The 16,376-nt window shown below is 32.6% G+C and overlaps 1 protein-coding gene across 2 annotated transcripts in view; it reads left to right on the top strand.

Moving 5' to 3' along the window:
• The window catches only part of LOC126882034 (trehalase-like), a 79,918-nt gene that overhangs the window by 46,255 nt on the left and 17,287 nt on the right, over positions 1-16,376 (top strand). For both annotated transcript variants that reach the window (XM_050646810.1, XM_050646811.1), the window contains exon 3: positions 1,654-1,951. In XM_050646810.1, the coding sequence (XP_050502767.1) occupies positions 1,654-1,951 (298 nt within the window). The remainder of the gene's footprint in view (positions 1-1,653; positions 1,952-16,376) is intronic.

Raw genomic sequence — 16,376 nt, 5'->3', positions numbered from 1 at the left:
AGTGTATTTTGAAGGATAAATACTTATTATTTACATACTGTCACTGTCACTACCAAATCTTAAAATTTGTCAGATAACTTATTTTGTTCAACCTCAAAAAATGGTTCCACATGCTAGCAAAGAACTAAAAGCAAGAATTGTAACGAAATTAGAAGATGGTTGGTCACTATCTTCTGAAGCGAACCACTTTAACGTAAGCAGAACAACATTTTTTAATCTTAATAAAATATGGAGAGAACAAGAAACTCTCGAAAGAAAGCAAGGTTCTGGAAGACCAAAAAAATCTACCGCTCATGAAGATCGTACGCTTTTTGAGGGATTAGAAGAGAATCCTTTTAATATATGATGTTAATATTTATATTACTTTAATATATGAATTAACATATGTAATCAGTTGTTTGTTGTTTGTTGTTTGTTTGTTTATTTTATTATTTTTCTGTCATAATAAATATAATATAATATCAGACCAATCAAATACACTGCTCAAAATAATCAAATTTTACTAAGAGTCCTATCAGTTTTTTTGGGAACCAGCTGTACATGATAACATGGTAACCGATAAAACTGAACTTTATCACGATTACTTCGCATCACACTTCAAAACACATCTCAGAAATGAAGCATATTATCGATTCTTCCAGTAAAAATGTTAAATTAATCCTTTTACAAAACAAAATTACAAATAAACGCAACTCTAAAATGATCTAAAACACATTAAGAAATTACAGAATCACATTTTTTATGTTTGCCTCCCCGCTGTCAGATTGATTTAATATTGACAGCATGTTGGAATGGTCTATACTTAAATTATTTGGCAGCTGTCAAAACGGCCGCTAGTTAAAAGTGTTGCCAACTTACCTTTCCATACTTCTTAAAATACACCATTTACAAAAGAAAATATTAATTATATTTTTTTATAAATGGTTAATTAATAATCACTAATGATATTAAAAGAATTTATTAAGCTAGTTCAAATGTAGCTGTAATTCTGCACCAAAATTTTAAAGCAAAACTTACATTTGACATTCTATTTATTTGATAACGTCAAATTTTATAATATATCCCGTTATCGGAGTAGTAGCCACTTTCTGTGACTTGCTGTTGCGTGGAGTAAATTTCTGACTTATTCGTAAGTGTGCTTTAAATGATGACGCACGAGTAAAGAATCCTGGGCCCAGAGCACACCAAATAGAATTCTATTTTGCTGACGTCACAAAATCGAATTTCTCAATGGGAGAATCGACGGTTGCTAGGCAACGTGACGTCACTAAAATAGAATTCTATTTTGCTGACGTCACAAAATAGAATTTCATAATGGGAGAATCGACGGTTGCTAGGCAACGTGACGTCACTAAAATATAATTCTATTTTGCTGACGTCACAAAATAGAATTTCATAATGGGAAAATCGACGGTGGCTAGGCAACGTGACGTCACTACAATAGAATTATATTTGGCGTGACTCCGCACCTGGAATTCTATTTTAGTGACGTCACGTTGCCTAGCAACCGCCGATTCTCCCATTATGAAATTTTATTTTATGACGTCAGCAAAATAGAATTCTATTTGGCGTGCTACGGGCCCAGGACTCAACTGTATTTTGATCTTTATTAATATCTTTCTTCTGTTAATATTAAGTTTATCTTTGTTATAGATATGGTTTTGTTCCAAATGGAAGCAGAGTCTATTACCTGAATAGATCCCAACCTCCTCTTTTATCGTTAATAGCTGGGCTCTATTATGACGCTACGAAAAATATAACATTCATTAAAAAAAATATAGATATGCTTGACCGAGAAGTAAATTGGTGGTTGGAAAACAGAGCAGTGAGGGTTCGTAAGGATTCTATTATACACACACTATTACGTTACTCAGTTAAAAGTGGATTTCCTAGGCCTGAATCGTATGTAGAAGATCTTCATACTTGTGAAAAGTTTGACAATAATTCTAAGGTATGTTATTGTTTCTGTATATTAAAAATAGAATGTGTGTGTACTTTGTACGCACGCAAGAAGTTATACTTCTATTATAATATAATCTAACTTCATAATATGATTTCAACGAAAACAATATACCTATCTACTTTAAACAGTTTTTGTATTGTATTTAAATATTAAACTAATTTTAGAACGAACAAATAGAATACAAAAAATAAAAAAAAGAATATATATATATATATATATATATATAATAAAAATTTTTTTTTTTTTTTTATTGGGGAATGCAGTCAATAAATATTTGGGCTATTCAGTGAAACACTTTGAACTTATTAGTCGAGCTTTCGAAAATTTTATTTTCTTTATCAAGACTATCTACAAATAAAAATGTTTAAATTTAGATAAAACTCAAAACAAAACTTAACTTACTGCTCGTGGTTACAAATTAATAATTATACAACTTATATAAAAACATGAAAATTTCTTAAAAGTAATATGTAAACGTAAAAATTTTGATAGTATGTCAATTAGACATCACTCAAAAAAATGTCGTTGGACTACTATAATAATTCGATAGGTTGGGAAAGAAATTAATGACATAATTTGTTGTAATTTATGATAGAAGAAATAAAAAAAAAATTTTATTTTAGGTAGAATTATTAGTAATATTTCAACAAATTTTAATAAGACAAAATGTTATTATAAATGATACTTAATTTATCAATGTCAGATCTCTTATTAATGCAATTTGATTTTTTTATCCAAACCATTTCTTTAAATTCTCTTTTGCGTAAATTAATTTCCCTTTCTAAAATTGTGGTTTCTTGAAACATGAAAACATGATCATCATTAATCACATGTTCTGCCAAGGCACAAGATGGGACATTTCTCTTAATATCACTTTTGTGTGAAGTTAATCTAAGGGATAAATTCCTTGAGGTTTGACCAACGTAACATTTACCACAAGTGATACGTAATATTTAAATGTTACGTTGGTCAAACCTCAAGGAATTTATCCCTTAGATTAACTTCACACAAAAGTGATATTAAGAGAAATGTCCCATCTTGTGCCTTGGCAGAACATGTGATTAATGATGATCATGTTTTCATGTTTCAAGAAACCACAATTTTAGAAAGGGAAATTAATTTACGCAAAAGAGAATTTAAAGAAATGGTTTGGATAAAAAAATCAAATTGCATTAATAAGAGATCTGACATTGATAAATTAAGTATCATTTATAATAACATTTTGTCTTATTAAAATTTGTTGAAATATTACTAATAATTCTACCTAAAATAAAATTTTTTTTTTATTTCTTCTATCATAAATTACAACAAATTATGTCATTAATTTCTTTCCCAACCTATCGAATTATTATAGTAGTCCAACGACATTTTTTTGAGTGATGTCTAATTGACATACTATCAAAATTTTTACGTTTACATATTACTTTTAAGAAATTTTCATGTTTTTATATAAGTTGTATAATTATTAATTTGTAACCACGAGCAGTAAGTTAAGTTTTGTTTTGAGTTTTATCTAAATTTAAACATTTTTATTTGTAGATAGTCTTGATAAAGAAAATAAAATTTTCGAAAGCTCGACTAATAAGTTCAAAGTGTTTCACTGAATAGCCCAAATATTTATTGACTGCATTCCCCAATAAAATTTTTATTACATTCCAACAGTCATTACATATTAACAATCATATATATATATATATATATATATATATATATATATATATATATATATATATATATATATATATATAAAATAAAGATTTTTTATTATAGACCACATACCTGATATTTCCTACAGATTTATTTATTGTTTTTGGTCGAAATAATCACTTTGAATATATATATATATATATATATATATATATATATATATATATATATATATTATATATACAGGGTGAGTCACCACTAACGGGACGGAATATTACAGCGAAACGGTAAAAGATTTGAAAAAAATTTAAATTGAATAGTTTGTAAGTTGATAAACGCTACATTTTAAAATTATTTTGAAATATACAGGCTGTCCCAATAAATGGCGGCGTATCAAAGTTATATTTTTTCTTATGGAACACCCTGTATTTTATTGCATTTTTTAATTTTCCGCAAAAAATGAGGTATAGTTTCATAAGGCTTCCCTATACCTATGTACAGAGTGTTCTGAGTTATGTCGACTTTTCTTAAAATGTAAAGTTTTAAAAGAAGGCTTATTCTCAAGTTATTTAAGAAATTATAAAAACATTACTTTTACATCTAAATAGTTGGATATTGGTTGAATGTATTCCATGATTAATTATTACACATTTGTCTACAGGGTGTTCAAAATTTATAGTTTCATTAGTGGGGTATTCATTGTGTCATATGATGCGTATTTTAAATGGAACACCATGTATATTAATGAATAATAATACTTAACAAATTTACCTCTTTCGAATGATATATGGATGTCCTATACCTAGGTCTCATAGTTTTTGCGTAATTTACAATTATTTAAATTCTTACTCTGTAAATCGATTTTAAAACAAAAGATGAAGTTAATTAATGTCATTGCATGACATTGTCATTTCATGACAATACGGTCTGGTAATTATCTTATAATTAATGCATTCCATGATTAATTATTACACATTTATTTACAGGGTGTTCAAAATTTACAGTTTCATTATTAGATTATTCAATGTAGCATAATATGATGGGTATTTTATTAGAACACCATGTATATTAATCAAAGATTGTACTAAACACAGGTTTCTGGGTTAGGAAGTGCAGCATTTACAATATTTTTAATATAACCTTATTTAAAAAAATTCATCTTGGTCAATCCTGGTGACCTAGGTGGCCAAATATATGGACCGAATCAATCTATCCATTTATTTCTAAATTTTATGTTGAGGTTGTTCTTAACATCACGTCAAAAATAAGCAGGAGCTCCGTCCACTTGGAGCCACATGTTTGTTCGCACGCTAAGTGGAAGGTTTTAAGAAGGATTCAAAAAACTTGTTTTAAGAAATTTAAAAAAGTTGCTCCATTCAGATTTTCGTCAAAAAAATATGGGTCGATAACGTACTGGCTCAGAATACTGCCCCAAACATTAACACTTCATCGGTGTTGGCGATCAACATTAAAATGTTTGTTTACTGTATCATAATAAAATGAAAGCTATGTCTATTAACTAGACGATTATTATTAAAAGTAGGTAGATTCCTCTGTACATAATACATTCTTAAAAAAAATCAGGATCTTCTCCAAATTCTAAAGTCTATAAACGAAAAGTTAAACGTTCCTGTTCTGTCTAATGCTGGTGTAGTTGAGTTTTATACGGATGATAGTGGTTTTTCTTATGTATTCTACATACACTTGTTAGACTGCTCTCCAATTGACTCGACATTTTTCACGTAGGTACTAGTATTTGGGTTTTCCGTAACAGAAAGCAGGACATCAAGTTCGTTGACGTCATCAAAAATAAATGGTTTACTTTATTTAACTTTTCCTACCTATGCAAAATTACCAGCAGCACGGAATCTATCGAGAAATTTCTCAAAAACGTCCTTTTTTGGGTGTCCTCTATTAGGATACTTTTAAGCGTAAACTTTAGAAGCTAAGAGAAAATTTTAAAAATATTCCCCAATGCAAAGTAGCATGTCTACTCTTTCATAGATAATGTGATTATTCATTTTTAGGAACAATTAAATTTGAATGTAATTGGCTCTTCCAAAGCCATTTTTAAGTAAAAAAAAATGAATATCATACACGGATGTTTATAGTTTTGCTAATTACCAGACCGTACTGTCATAAACCGACAATGTCATACAATGACATTAATCTTTTGTTTTAAAATCGATTTACAGATTAATAATTTAAATAATTGTAAATTACGCAAAAACTATGACACCTAGGTATAGGACATTCATATACCATTCGAAAGAGGTAAATTTGGTTAGTATAATTATTTATTAATATACATGGTGTTCCATTTAAAATAAGCATCATATGACACATTGAATACTCCTATAATGAAACTGTAAATTTTGAACACCCTGTAGACAAATGTATAATAATTAATCATAGAATACATTAAACTAATATCCAACTATTTAGATGTAAAAGTAATGTTTTTATAATTTCTTAAATAACTTGAGAATAAGCCTTCTTTTAAAACTTTACATTTTAAGAAAAGTCAACATAACTCAGAACACTCTGTACATAGGTATAGGGAAGCCTTATGTAACTATACCTTATTTTTTGCGGAAAATTAAAAAATGCAATCAAATACAGGATGTTCCATAAGAAAAAATATAACTTTGATACGCCGGCATTTATTGGGGCATCCTGTATATTTCAAAATAATTTTAAAATGTAGCTTTTATCAACTTACAAACTAATCAATTTAAATTTTTTTTAAATCTTTTATCGTTTAGCTGTAATCTTCCGTCCCGTTAGTGGTGACTCACCCTGTATATATGTCTGTCAGGATTCGAACAGGGGACCTCTAGATCCCTAGGCGAATACTCTATCGATCAGCTACCACCGCTTTTGTATTCAGTCGATCATTTCTCGGACATAATTACAATCACGGTGACAGATATATTAATTGAAAATAAACATTTTCAATAATACTTATAAGGAGGAAGACAAATCCACAGACATAAAAATTATAATAAATATATTTACTAAAAACACTAATAATATATTCTTTTCACGCACATCTTATTTGCGCTACATAACTTAAAAGGTATAGCGACTAATACCATACTGTCGGTGTGCGCATGTGCCAGGTAATGTCAAAATTCACCCTCGTGCCTAAAGAAGTATAACTTCAAAAATTAATCGGGTATTTGATTATTTTCCAAATCAACATGTGAGAATCATATAATTGAGCAGCTACTACTCTTACTGCTTATAGGATTTTTTTAATTAACACGTAGGTCAATAAGTCACGGGCCTAACTAGTAAAACAACCGCCATCTATTCCTCTCCTGGACGTCCTCTTCATCCAAATCTCCATATTCCATGGTCCTTGGTTCGTAACGTTCGTAAGGTTTAAACCCCATTTATTGTATACTGCATATAGACGAGTTAACATAAATTTCAAGTCGGATGTTTCTTGAGCGAGTACAGCCTTATGGTGGTAGGGGTAGTTTACCCCCTATGATGGGGTTGATTAACTCGAACACTATTACCAGATATATGTATATTTATTTATCAACACTAAATATACCAGTAACGAGTTGGTGGACAAAGTCTACATTCTAACTACTTGATGTCTGAATAATGAATAAAGAAGAATGATGAATGATCCCTAATACTTTCTCCGTATCTATAAATAAACTAGTGATTATTTTTATTATGATTGCTGACACCAAATCGACCATGAAATATTAATAATATCAAAATAGCTCACTAGGTCTTTTCTCGAAACATTGTGACATCAATGTCACCTAATTATTCTACTATAAACAATAATGTTTGTGTAAAACTTTTAAAAATTAAATCGATATGAATTGTTCTTAATATTTTTGGATGCTAATATAATAAATCCTGTACAGCCTGATGATCGGCGAAATGAATATTGAAGAGACAATACCTATGTAGTTTCCAATGTAAATGCTCATACGCCCATAGCTTCTCTTCCACTCCTTTAGAACAATAAAAATGATTTCTTAATTCATCCAAATAATATCCTTTATCGGCGATACAATCACTCCAACGCTTTACTCATTTTTCGATGTCGCCCTTGTAAAACGATTTATCTTGGCCTTCAATATAGGCTTCAGTTTCGGCGATTACTTTCTCATCGGGGCGATATCTCTTGCCACGGAGAATCTTTTTAAGATCGGAAAAAGGTGGTATTCATCGCTGGGGATAGATCAGGGCCCGGATTACGTACACTCGATACGCATCGTATCCGCCATGTTTTCCCATAGCGCCTTACGGGAAAACATGGCGGATACGATGCGTATCGAGTGTACGTAATCCCTATGCTGGACTATACGTTCCGAGCGTTAACAAAGTGTCAAAGCAAAATCGACCGACCTGCTCATGGTGGCGGTTTTTTGAAATTTTATCAGGACGCTTTGTGTATGTTCCAATGAGACATTTAAAAAAATGCCGTGTCACACTAGTGATATTATGTATTAATATAAACAGAAAATAAAAACGCACTTAATGTGATATAAATTCTTCACTTTCCAATATTGATTATAAGTTTGATTTTGTATACATAACCTCACTATCGCAGTTTATGTCAATAAATATTTATTAACGAAAAAGAAAATATTTTCTTGCACTGCAAATTACATTATAAATTAATAACTAATGAATTCTAACAATTGTATTCGGTTATTATCACTACAAAATAAAATATTCAAGTTTAACAAAATAATCCCATAAGACTCAATGTTAAAACGTCCTGACAAAATCTGACAGCGTGTCACGTGACTGTAAGTAGAGGGGAGACGCACGGAGCCAATACGGTAGGCGTGGAAGTAATTGAGAGCCCGATTCGTGCATTTTTGCCTATTTGTATTAATCTTCTTAATTTATTTCGTATTCCCATTTCTTTCAGAGCTACCATTAATTTTGATCTTTTTATTGTATCTATTTTGTTGTAGTTGGACTATTATTATTTATAATTTAGATGGACACAACATTTTATGACATTGTTGAGTCAAAAAAGAACAACTCTAATAAATAAATAGAAAATATAAAAATATTAGATATTCGATATTTGATTTGCTGTGTCGCTTGTCAATAACAATCGATTCGAATCGATGAGCGTTTCGATCATTTTTAATTTTGACCATTTCGATTATTGGACAGTTTGGAAGTACAATGCTGAAGTGTACAATATTTTCCGTACAATGCCAGGATTGCCCAATTTCGGGGTTTGCTTGAAGATACAAAAATACTGGGTCTATTCGCAGAGCACATCCCGAACTTGCCCAGAGGGAGCATGCTTACGCATTTGCTGTTCACAGGGAAAAATTCGACCTATGCAACGCCCAGTTTTGTAATGCGCATGCGCAGGATGTGCTCCGCGAATAGACCTATTGACAATGTATAGGGAATTCCAGGGTAAAAATGGTAGTCAAGTTGTTAGGGAAATCTAGGGAAATTTTAGCAAAAATTTTAGAGAATTAAAAAAAATCATCTGGCAACCCTGTTTTGTCATCGTTTTCATCGATTTGCGACAGTACTCGCTATTGATTAATTCTCCATGTTTCAAATAATCAATCAAAATAATTCCTTGCGAGTCACAAAATACAGAGGACATAGCAGGGCCGCGTTTAGGTCAATTGACGCCCTAGGCAATTCTCTAGTATTTGCCCTTAAAACATGTACCATTTTTGCGAAAAATTCAAGCAGAAGTTTTATTTAAAAAAGAAGGTTCTTCAAGAAGGAGGTTCTTCAAATAATGTTTGGAAATGTGTTAAAAATATTCTTTATTTTACATCAGGCGTAATGTTACATATTAGTATTATAAAAAGGCGCCATGCATTATTTTTGACAATATTACTATACTATATGACATGACAGTTCTTACAAAAGACAGGAACTTGTCACTCACTACGGCCAACACAACATTTCAAAGCCTTCCTCAAACCCGTAAAATGCTTTGTGGTGAAATAAAAATCTCAAACTAAATTTAACATTTTCACAAATTTACAAAATTTTTCATTAATTAATGCTTTAGTAAACACATCTTCCAACTGACTCTGTAGGAATATATTGTCTTATCTTCATTATTTTCTGTCATTTGTTATTGCAAAACAAAGGTCTCTGGGATAAACAAATAGAATAACTTTTAAACTAATTAATGGATCGGTCTCAACTTTTAAGGGTTTGTTATGTACCCCAATACCATACTTTGAGTGAAACACTACAGTTCTAAGTTAGTTTTATAAAAGTTATTAATAAATAACGATTTTCAGTTATGTTGCAGTTTACGAAACAACAAATTAACTTTTTGACTTTCAAGCGACTTCTGAGCGTCATTTTGAAGGTTTTTCAATGTTCTAAAAAAATGAATTTTGTAATTTTATGTCAACTATTTAGCTTTTTAATTGAGTGCATAAAGTGGAAAAAATCGCGTTTATTGAACTAAATTGTTAATAATTAAAAACGAACGCGAACTTTAGGCAGGAAACATGTAGGTTTTCATCCTATAGGTCAACAATAACTAAAAAAGTAGTCAGCTTCCTCGATATTTCAGTGTTCCGACCATGATATATTTCTTGCTTATTTCCCTGGAGTATATCTGTGCGATGACACGAACCTTATCTACTTGTAATAATACAGTTTGAAAATCCCAACTCTAACTCGATGTCCTACTGTAGACAAGTCAAGTCTTTAGTTTCTACAAAATGTGCAATATTGAAATGTTCAATGGACCACCGCCTTTGCCGTCCTACCGGCGGCCCAATAATCACTAAATTTATCTAACAATAAAACACTGAAAACGTTTGTTTTCTATACTTCCACAAAATTTATTATAACTAAGTGACTACAGCTGTTTCGGCGGAGTGCCTTTCTCAAGTGATATAGTTTACAATGTGTTTGCCTTTTTAAGTCTTCAACTGAAGAGGTTGAGGAGTGGGGAGCTGTTTGTCTCGAGTTGGTCATTCAGAATTATATCTGTATTTTTCAGTTTATTAATTTCCATAGATTCTAAAAAAGATAGCTTAAGGCCTTTATTTTGAATATGTAGAATTTGAAACTCTTCATTGAAAGAATGATTATGATCTAGAAGGTGAAGTGCGTATGTAGAAGTGTCTGTTTTTCTATTGTTGAATGCCCTTTTGTGTTCTGCTATCCGTTTGTCAAAAGTTCTGCCAGTTTGACCGATGTACGTTTTCGGACAGTCACCACAAGTTAGTTTGTACACACCACTCTGTAGTTGCTTTCTCTTTCGGCTTTTATTGTTCTTAATATATTTGCTTAAGTTGTTGTTAGTTCTGAAAGCTGGTGTTATTCCTTTCTTTTTTATGTATCTGGCTATCTTTGTTGTTATCTTGCCAGTTTATGTGAGAGAGCAGAAGGTACTGGCCCTAATAGCACAAGGACGTCCAATGGACGTCCATTGGACGTCCTTCACGGACTTTAGGGACGTCCTTTGGACGTCCGTTTTCGTCCGAGGAACGTCCTTTATACGTCCTATTTTGGTCCAAATGTCGCGCTACCGAACGTCCATTGGACGTCCATCTAAGGTCCGAGGGGACGTATATTGGAACTTAATCGGACGCAAATTGGACCTTAATCGGACGTCCTAGGGGACGTAAATTGGACCTTAATCGGACGTAAATTGGACCTTAATCGGACGTAAATTGGACCTTAATCGGACATAAATTGGACCTTAATCGGACGTCCTAGGGGACGTAAATTGGACCTTAATCGGACGTAAATTGGACCTTAATCGGACGTAAATTGGACCTTAATCGGACATAAATGGACCTTAATAGGACGTAAATTTGACCTTAATCGGACGTAAATTGGACCTTAATCGGACGTAAATTGGACCTTAATCGGACGTAAATTGGACCTTAATCGGACGTAAATTGGACTTTAATCGGACGTAAATGGGACCTTAAGCGGACGTAAATTGTACCTTAATCGGACGTAAATTGGACCTTAATCGGACGTCCTAGGGGACGTGAATTGGACCTTAATCGGACGTCCTAGGGGACGTGAATTGGACCTTAACAGGACGTCCAATTTTGGTCCAAAGGCCAAGTTGTTAAACGTCCAATGGAGGTCCACCTAACGTCGGAGGGGACGTTCGGTGGACGTCATTTGGGCATTCATAGGATGTCCCAGTTTGGTCCAATGTCTTGCTGCTGAACATCCATCTAACGTCCTGGAAGGTCATTCGGTGGACGTCTAGCGACGATATTTAGACCTGTGGAGAATGTATTGTGGGAAATAAAAAATATATTTTTTAAGGAACTTATATTTCATCTTATATCAAATTACAATTATTGGATATTACAGTATTTACATTAAATTACAATACACTTCTCCAAGAAATTAACGCACCACCTTAAATATGGGGTATATTTGATGTCTCGTATTTCCTAAACCTGTTGTCCCATCTAAGTGATGTTTTTATAATATTATAGCCTAGGCTATAGGTTACCTCCTTAAGCTTGTCATGCTGTAATATATGTATATTATATCATATCGCTCTCTATAGTAATGTGATATAATATATATTACAGTATAGCTCCCTGTGCATGACAAGCATAAGGAGGTAACATATTCTAGGGCCTAGGCTAGAATATTATAAAAAAAATCACCTAGATGCAACAACAGGTTTAGGAAATTCGAGACATCAAAAATGCCCAATTTTTAAGGTGGTGCGTAATGGGCTGTATATACAGGGTGTAACAAAAATACAGGTCATAAATTAAATCACATTATTCTGGGACCAAAAATAGTTCAAATGAACCTAACTTACCTTGTACAAATATGCACATAAAAAGTTACAGCCCTTTGAAATTACAAAATGAAAATGGATTTTTTCGATTATATCGAAAACTATTAGCGATTTTTTATTGAAAATGGACATGTGACATGTGGCATTATTATGGCAGGAATATCTTAAAGAAAAATTATGGTGAAATTTGTGCACCCCATAAAAATTTTATGGGGGTTTTGATCCCTTAAATCCTCCCAAACTTTTGTGTATGTTCCAATTCAATTTTATTATTGTGGTACCATTAGTTAAATTCAATATTTCTGTTTCTTAGTATTTTTCAGATAAGGCAGTTTTTATCGAGTTGCGACTTCTTTTTTAATATGTCCACGTAAAAATTTTATGGGGGTTTTGTTCCTTTAAACCCCCCAAATGTTGTATGTTCCAATTAAACTATTACTGAGGTACCATTAGTTAAACAGAGTGTTTTCAAAACTTTTTTGCCTCTTTGTATTTTTTCGATAAGGCACGTTTTATCGAGTCTGGCTTCTTTTTTAATATGGTTCAAAATATACCTAAAAATGTAAAGCATAAATAAGTTTGCATATTATTACCAAGTCTCCATAATCGTACTTAACCATATACAAATATGTGGTGGATTTGACAAATATTCACAATATTTCGATAAAAATTGACTTTTCGAAAAAGCAATAAGAGGCAAAAAAGTTTTTAAAACGTTGTTTAAATGGTAGGTACTACAATAATAATTAAATTGAAACGTGCACAAAAGCACATTGTTTTCGATACATTGGAAAAAATCACTTTTCATTTTGTAACTTCAAATGAGTGATAAAGGCACAGAGACTTAGATCACGAGGTCACATTGAAAGGATGCCAAAAACGAGGACTCCGAAAAGGGTACTAAACTACACTATAGCTTCAAGAAAGAGAAGAGGAAGACCGGAAAATAGATGGAAGCAAGAGGTCGAAAAAGATTTGGAAAGAATGGTGTTACAGGGTCAGAAAAGAAAAATGAATAAGAGGAAGGAATGGAGAAAAATCACATATCAAGCCCGAGAAGATCTCAGTACATAAAGAAACGTGAAAATGAAGAAAAAACAAACTTTTCAAGCCATGGGCCTCTAAGGCCCTTGGTGCTATTAATATATAACTTCAAAGGGCTGTAACTTTTCTTTTGTGCACATTTGTACTAAGGTAAGTTAGGTCCAATCAAACTATTTTTGGTCCCAGGATATGTGATTAAATTTATGACCTGTATTTTTGTTACACCCTGTATATATATAAAGGTTATATTTGGTTCTTGGGACATCAAAGTATATTTTTTAGACATTCCCTGGATATAGTCACTGATGTGACATACCTCCGATTTGTTTTTTCATGAGTTTTGTAAGAGAGACTAAAAACTTTTTTATGGTTACCTCCTGTTTTCATATATTTTTTGACATGTTTTGTAGTAAATTCAACTATCTATTTACTACAAGACATGTCAAAATTTACATGTGAAAGCAGGAGATGATCCTAAAAATGGTTTTTCGTCTCCTACAAAATTCATGAAAAATCAGATAGGAGAATTTGTACATTACAATTCTCTGATGTTTGGGAAAAAGGGCTTAAGTCAGAAATGCACATCGATAATGTTTTGATGATTTCTGGACCAGAAAAATCGGCTCTTTTTATTGGTACATACAGTTTACGTCTACAACAGTTTTTTGCTGGTCCAGAAATCATCAAAACATTAGCAATGTGCAATTCTGACTTACGCCCTTTTTGCCAAACATAAAAAAAGCAATCTGGTCATAACTGACCAATGAGCAATTTTAATTTAACCTAAATTACTAATGTTTCTTAAAATGAAGAGCTTACCCGATAGCGTCTCTTATCTAATCTAACAAGATCGTGCACTATTCTAACATACACAGCCACATCACGCACTATGCTCTGCTTTTCACTATCACCTATCACTCAAACTAGTTCAAAAGGCTTTGTCCTCTTCAATCTTCTAGTTTGCCCAGTAGTATCGAGGAGGATTTCCTCAATATTCTTGTACTTATTTAAGTTGTTTGTCGGGATTCCTGCTATCTTCTTGATGATTATATCCAGGTTCCATTCCTAGGTATTAATATTTGTTTATAAAGTAATAACTTATTATGCATGGACAATGTTGTTTCTTCCAATTAGCCAATACACTTTTTATATCTTTATTTTGGTTATATCTGGTTTTTTGTAGACCACTTTCAGCTGATTCTAAAAAAAATTAAAATGAACGGTAATTTTTCTATTCTTTACAATTAAAAATCAAAATATTTACAGGTAATACATGCATAAATAATTCGTTTCATAAAGAAAATTGAAAACGGATTTTATAATACTTACATAATTGTTTAAGAGATCCAGCCATAGCCAAAACTAGCATATTAAACAGTACAGTTGAGTACAGCAAAAAAAGCCACTAATTTCCATTTTTCACCCCCTTATCGATGCATTTTTTTCCAATCAAAATTTTTACTAAATTTTTAGGTTATCTTATGATGAAAATGAAATAATTGATGACTTGATGACCAATGACCACGCGACGCTACATAGATACTCGCGCGGCAAATTTGAAAATGAACGCAAATTGAATAGTAAATGGCCTCTCTTTAGAGTATGGAAAATTTTACCCCTCCAGGAGGACATTGTACTCTTTTCATAGAATATCTTGTGGTAACTTTCCAGCCATAATTTAATCAGATGTTCACGGAATAGAACTTTGATAGTAGAATTCCTGGAATGTTTTGTTGTTAGGGGAAACTTTTATTTTATTTATTCTTGAATATTTCCTGTTGTTAAACATTGTAACCAATAATTTACAAATAAGATTTTCATTACATTACATGAAATCAAAACATGTTTTGGATATTAAACTATATAGTTTTATAATTGTAATAATTTAATATACAATTTTGAATTAAGATTTAATCTTTCGATCTAATCGATTTAAACTACAGTAAAACTTGTGTTACCGGCCCCCTGCCAACACCGGCCACCTGTACTAACGGCCAGTTTAAAAATTCCCCACACTAATTACAGTAAAACCTGTCAGTAACGGCCGCTAAAAATGAAAAAGCTATTGGCCGATATAGAAAGGTGACCGGTATTGCCAGTTTTTGTAGTCTAGATATAATTGGTTTGGGGAATTTTTAAACTGGCCGTTAGTACAGGTGGCCAGTAACACAGGTTGTACTGTATATCTAGGCTACAAAAACTGGCAATAACGACCACTTTTCTATATCGGCCAATAGTTCTTTCATTTTAGTGGCCGTTAGTGACAGGTTTGACTGTATTTCATTAACGTAAAGTTAACGCAAGTTAATATTTTATTGAATTATTTTGCTATTTGATCTCGTAATTGGTATAATGTGTCCAATATAAGCGTTCATAAAACGTCCGTATTTCGTCCAGTATGGACGTCCAAAGTCGGACGTCCAAAGGACGTCCATATTTATTCCGTCCGAAGGACGTCCATATTTATTCCTTCCGAAGGACGTCCAACATGGGACGTCCGTTTATAGTCCATGGACGTTAGGACCAAAAATGGACCTATTTTGGACGTCCAAATGACGTCGTGTGCTATTAGGGAATTGTCCGTATTTCGTCCAGTATATATACGTCCATATTTGTTCCATCCGAAGGACGTCCAACGTCGGACGTCCATTTTTATTCCGTCCGAAGAATGTCCAACGTCGGACGTCCAAAGGACGTCCATATTTATTCCTTCCGAAGGACGTCCAACGTCGGACGTCCATATTTATTCCTTCCGAAGGACGTCCAACGCCGGACGTCCAAAGGACGTCCATTTTTATTCCGTCCGAAGGACGTCCAACGTCGGACGTCCAAAGGACGTCCATATTTATTCCTTCCGAAGGACGTCCAACGTCGGACGTCCAAAGGACGTCCATTTTTATTCCGTCCGAAGGACGTCCAACGTCGGACGTCCAAAGGACGTCC

Source organism: Diabrotica virgifera, chromosome 3 (assembly GCF_917563875.1).
Source record: "Diabrotica virgifera virgifera chromosome 3, PGI_DIABVI_V3a".
NCBI lineage: Eukaryota > Metazoa > Arthropoda > Insecta > Coleoptera > Chrysomelidae > Diabrotica > Diabrotica virgifera.
Note: the sequence above shows the minus strand (reverse complement) of the source record. Positions and strands in the feature narration are given on the sequence as shown.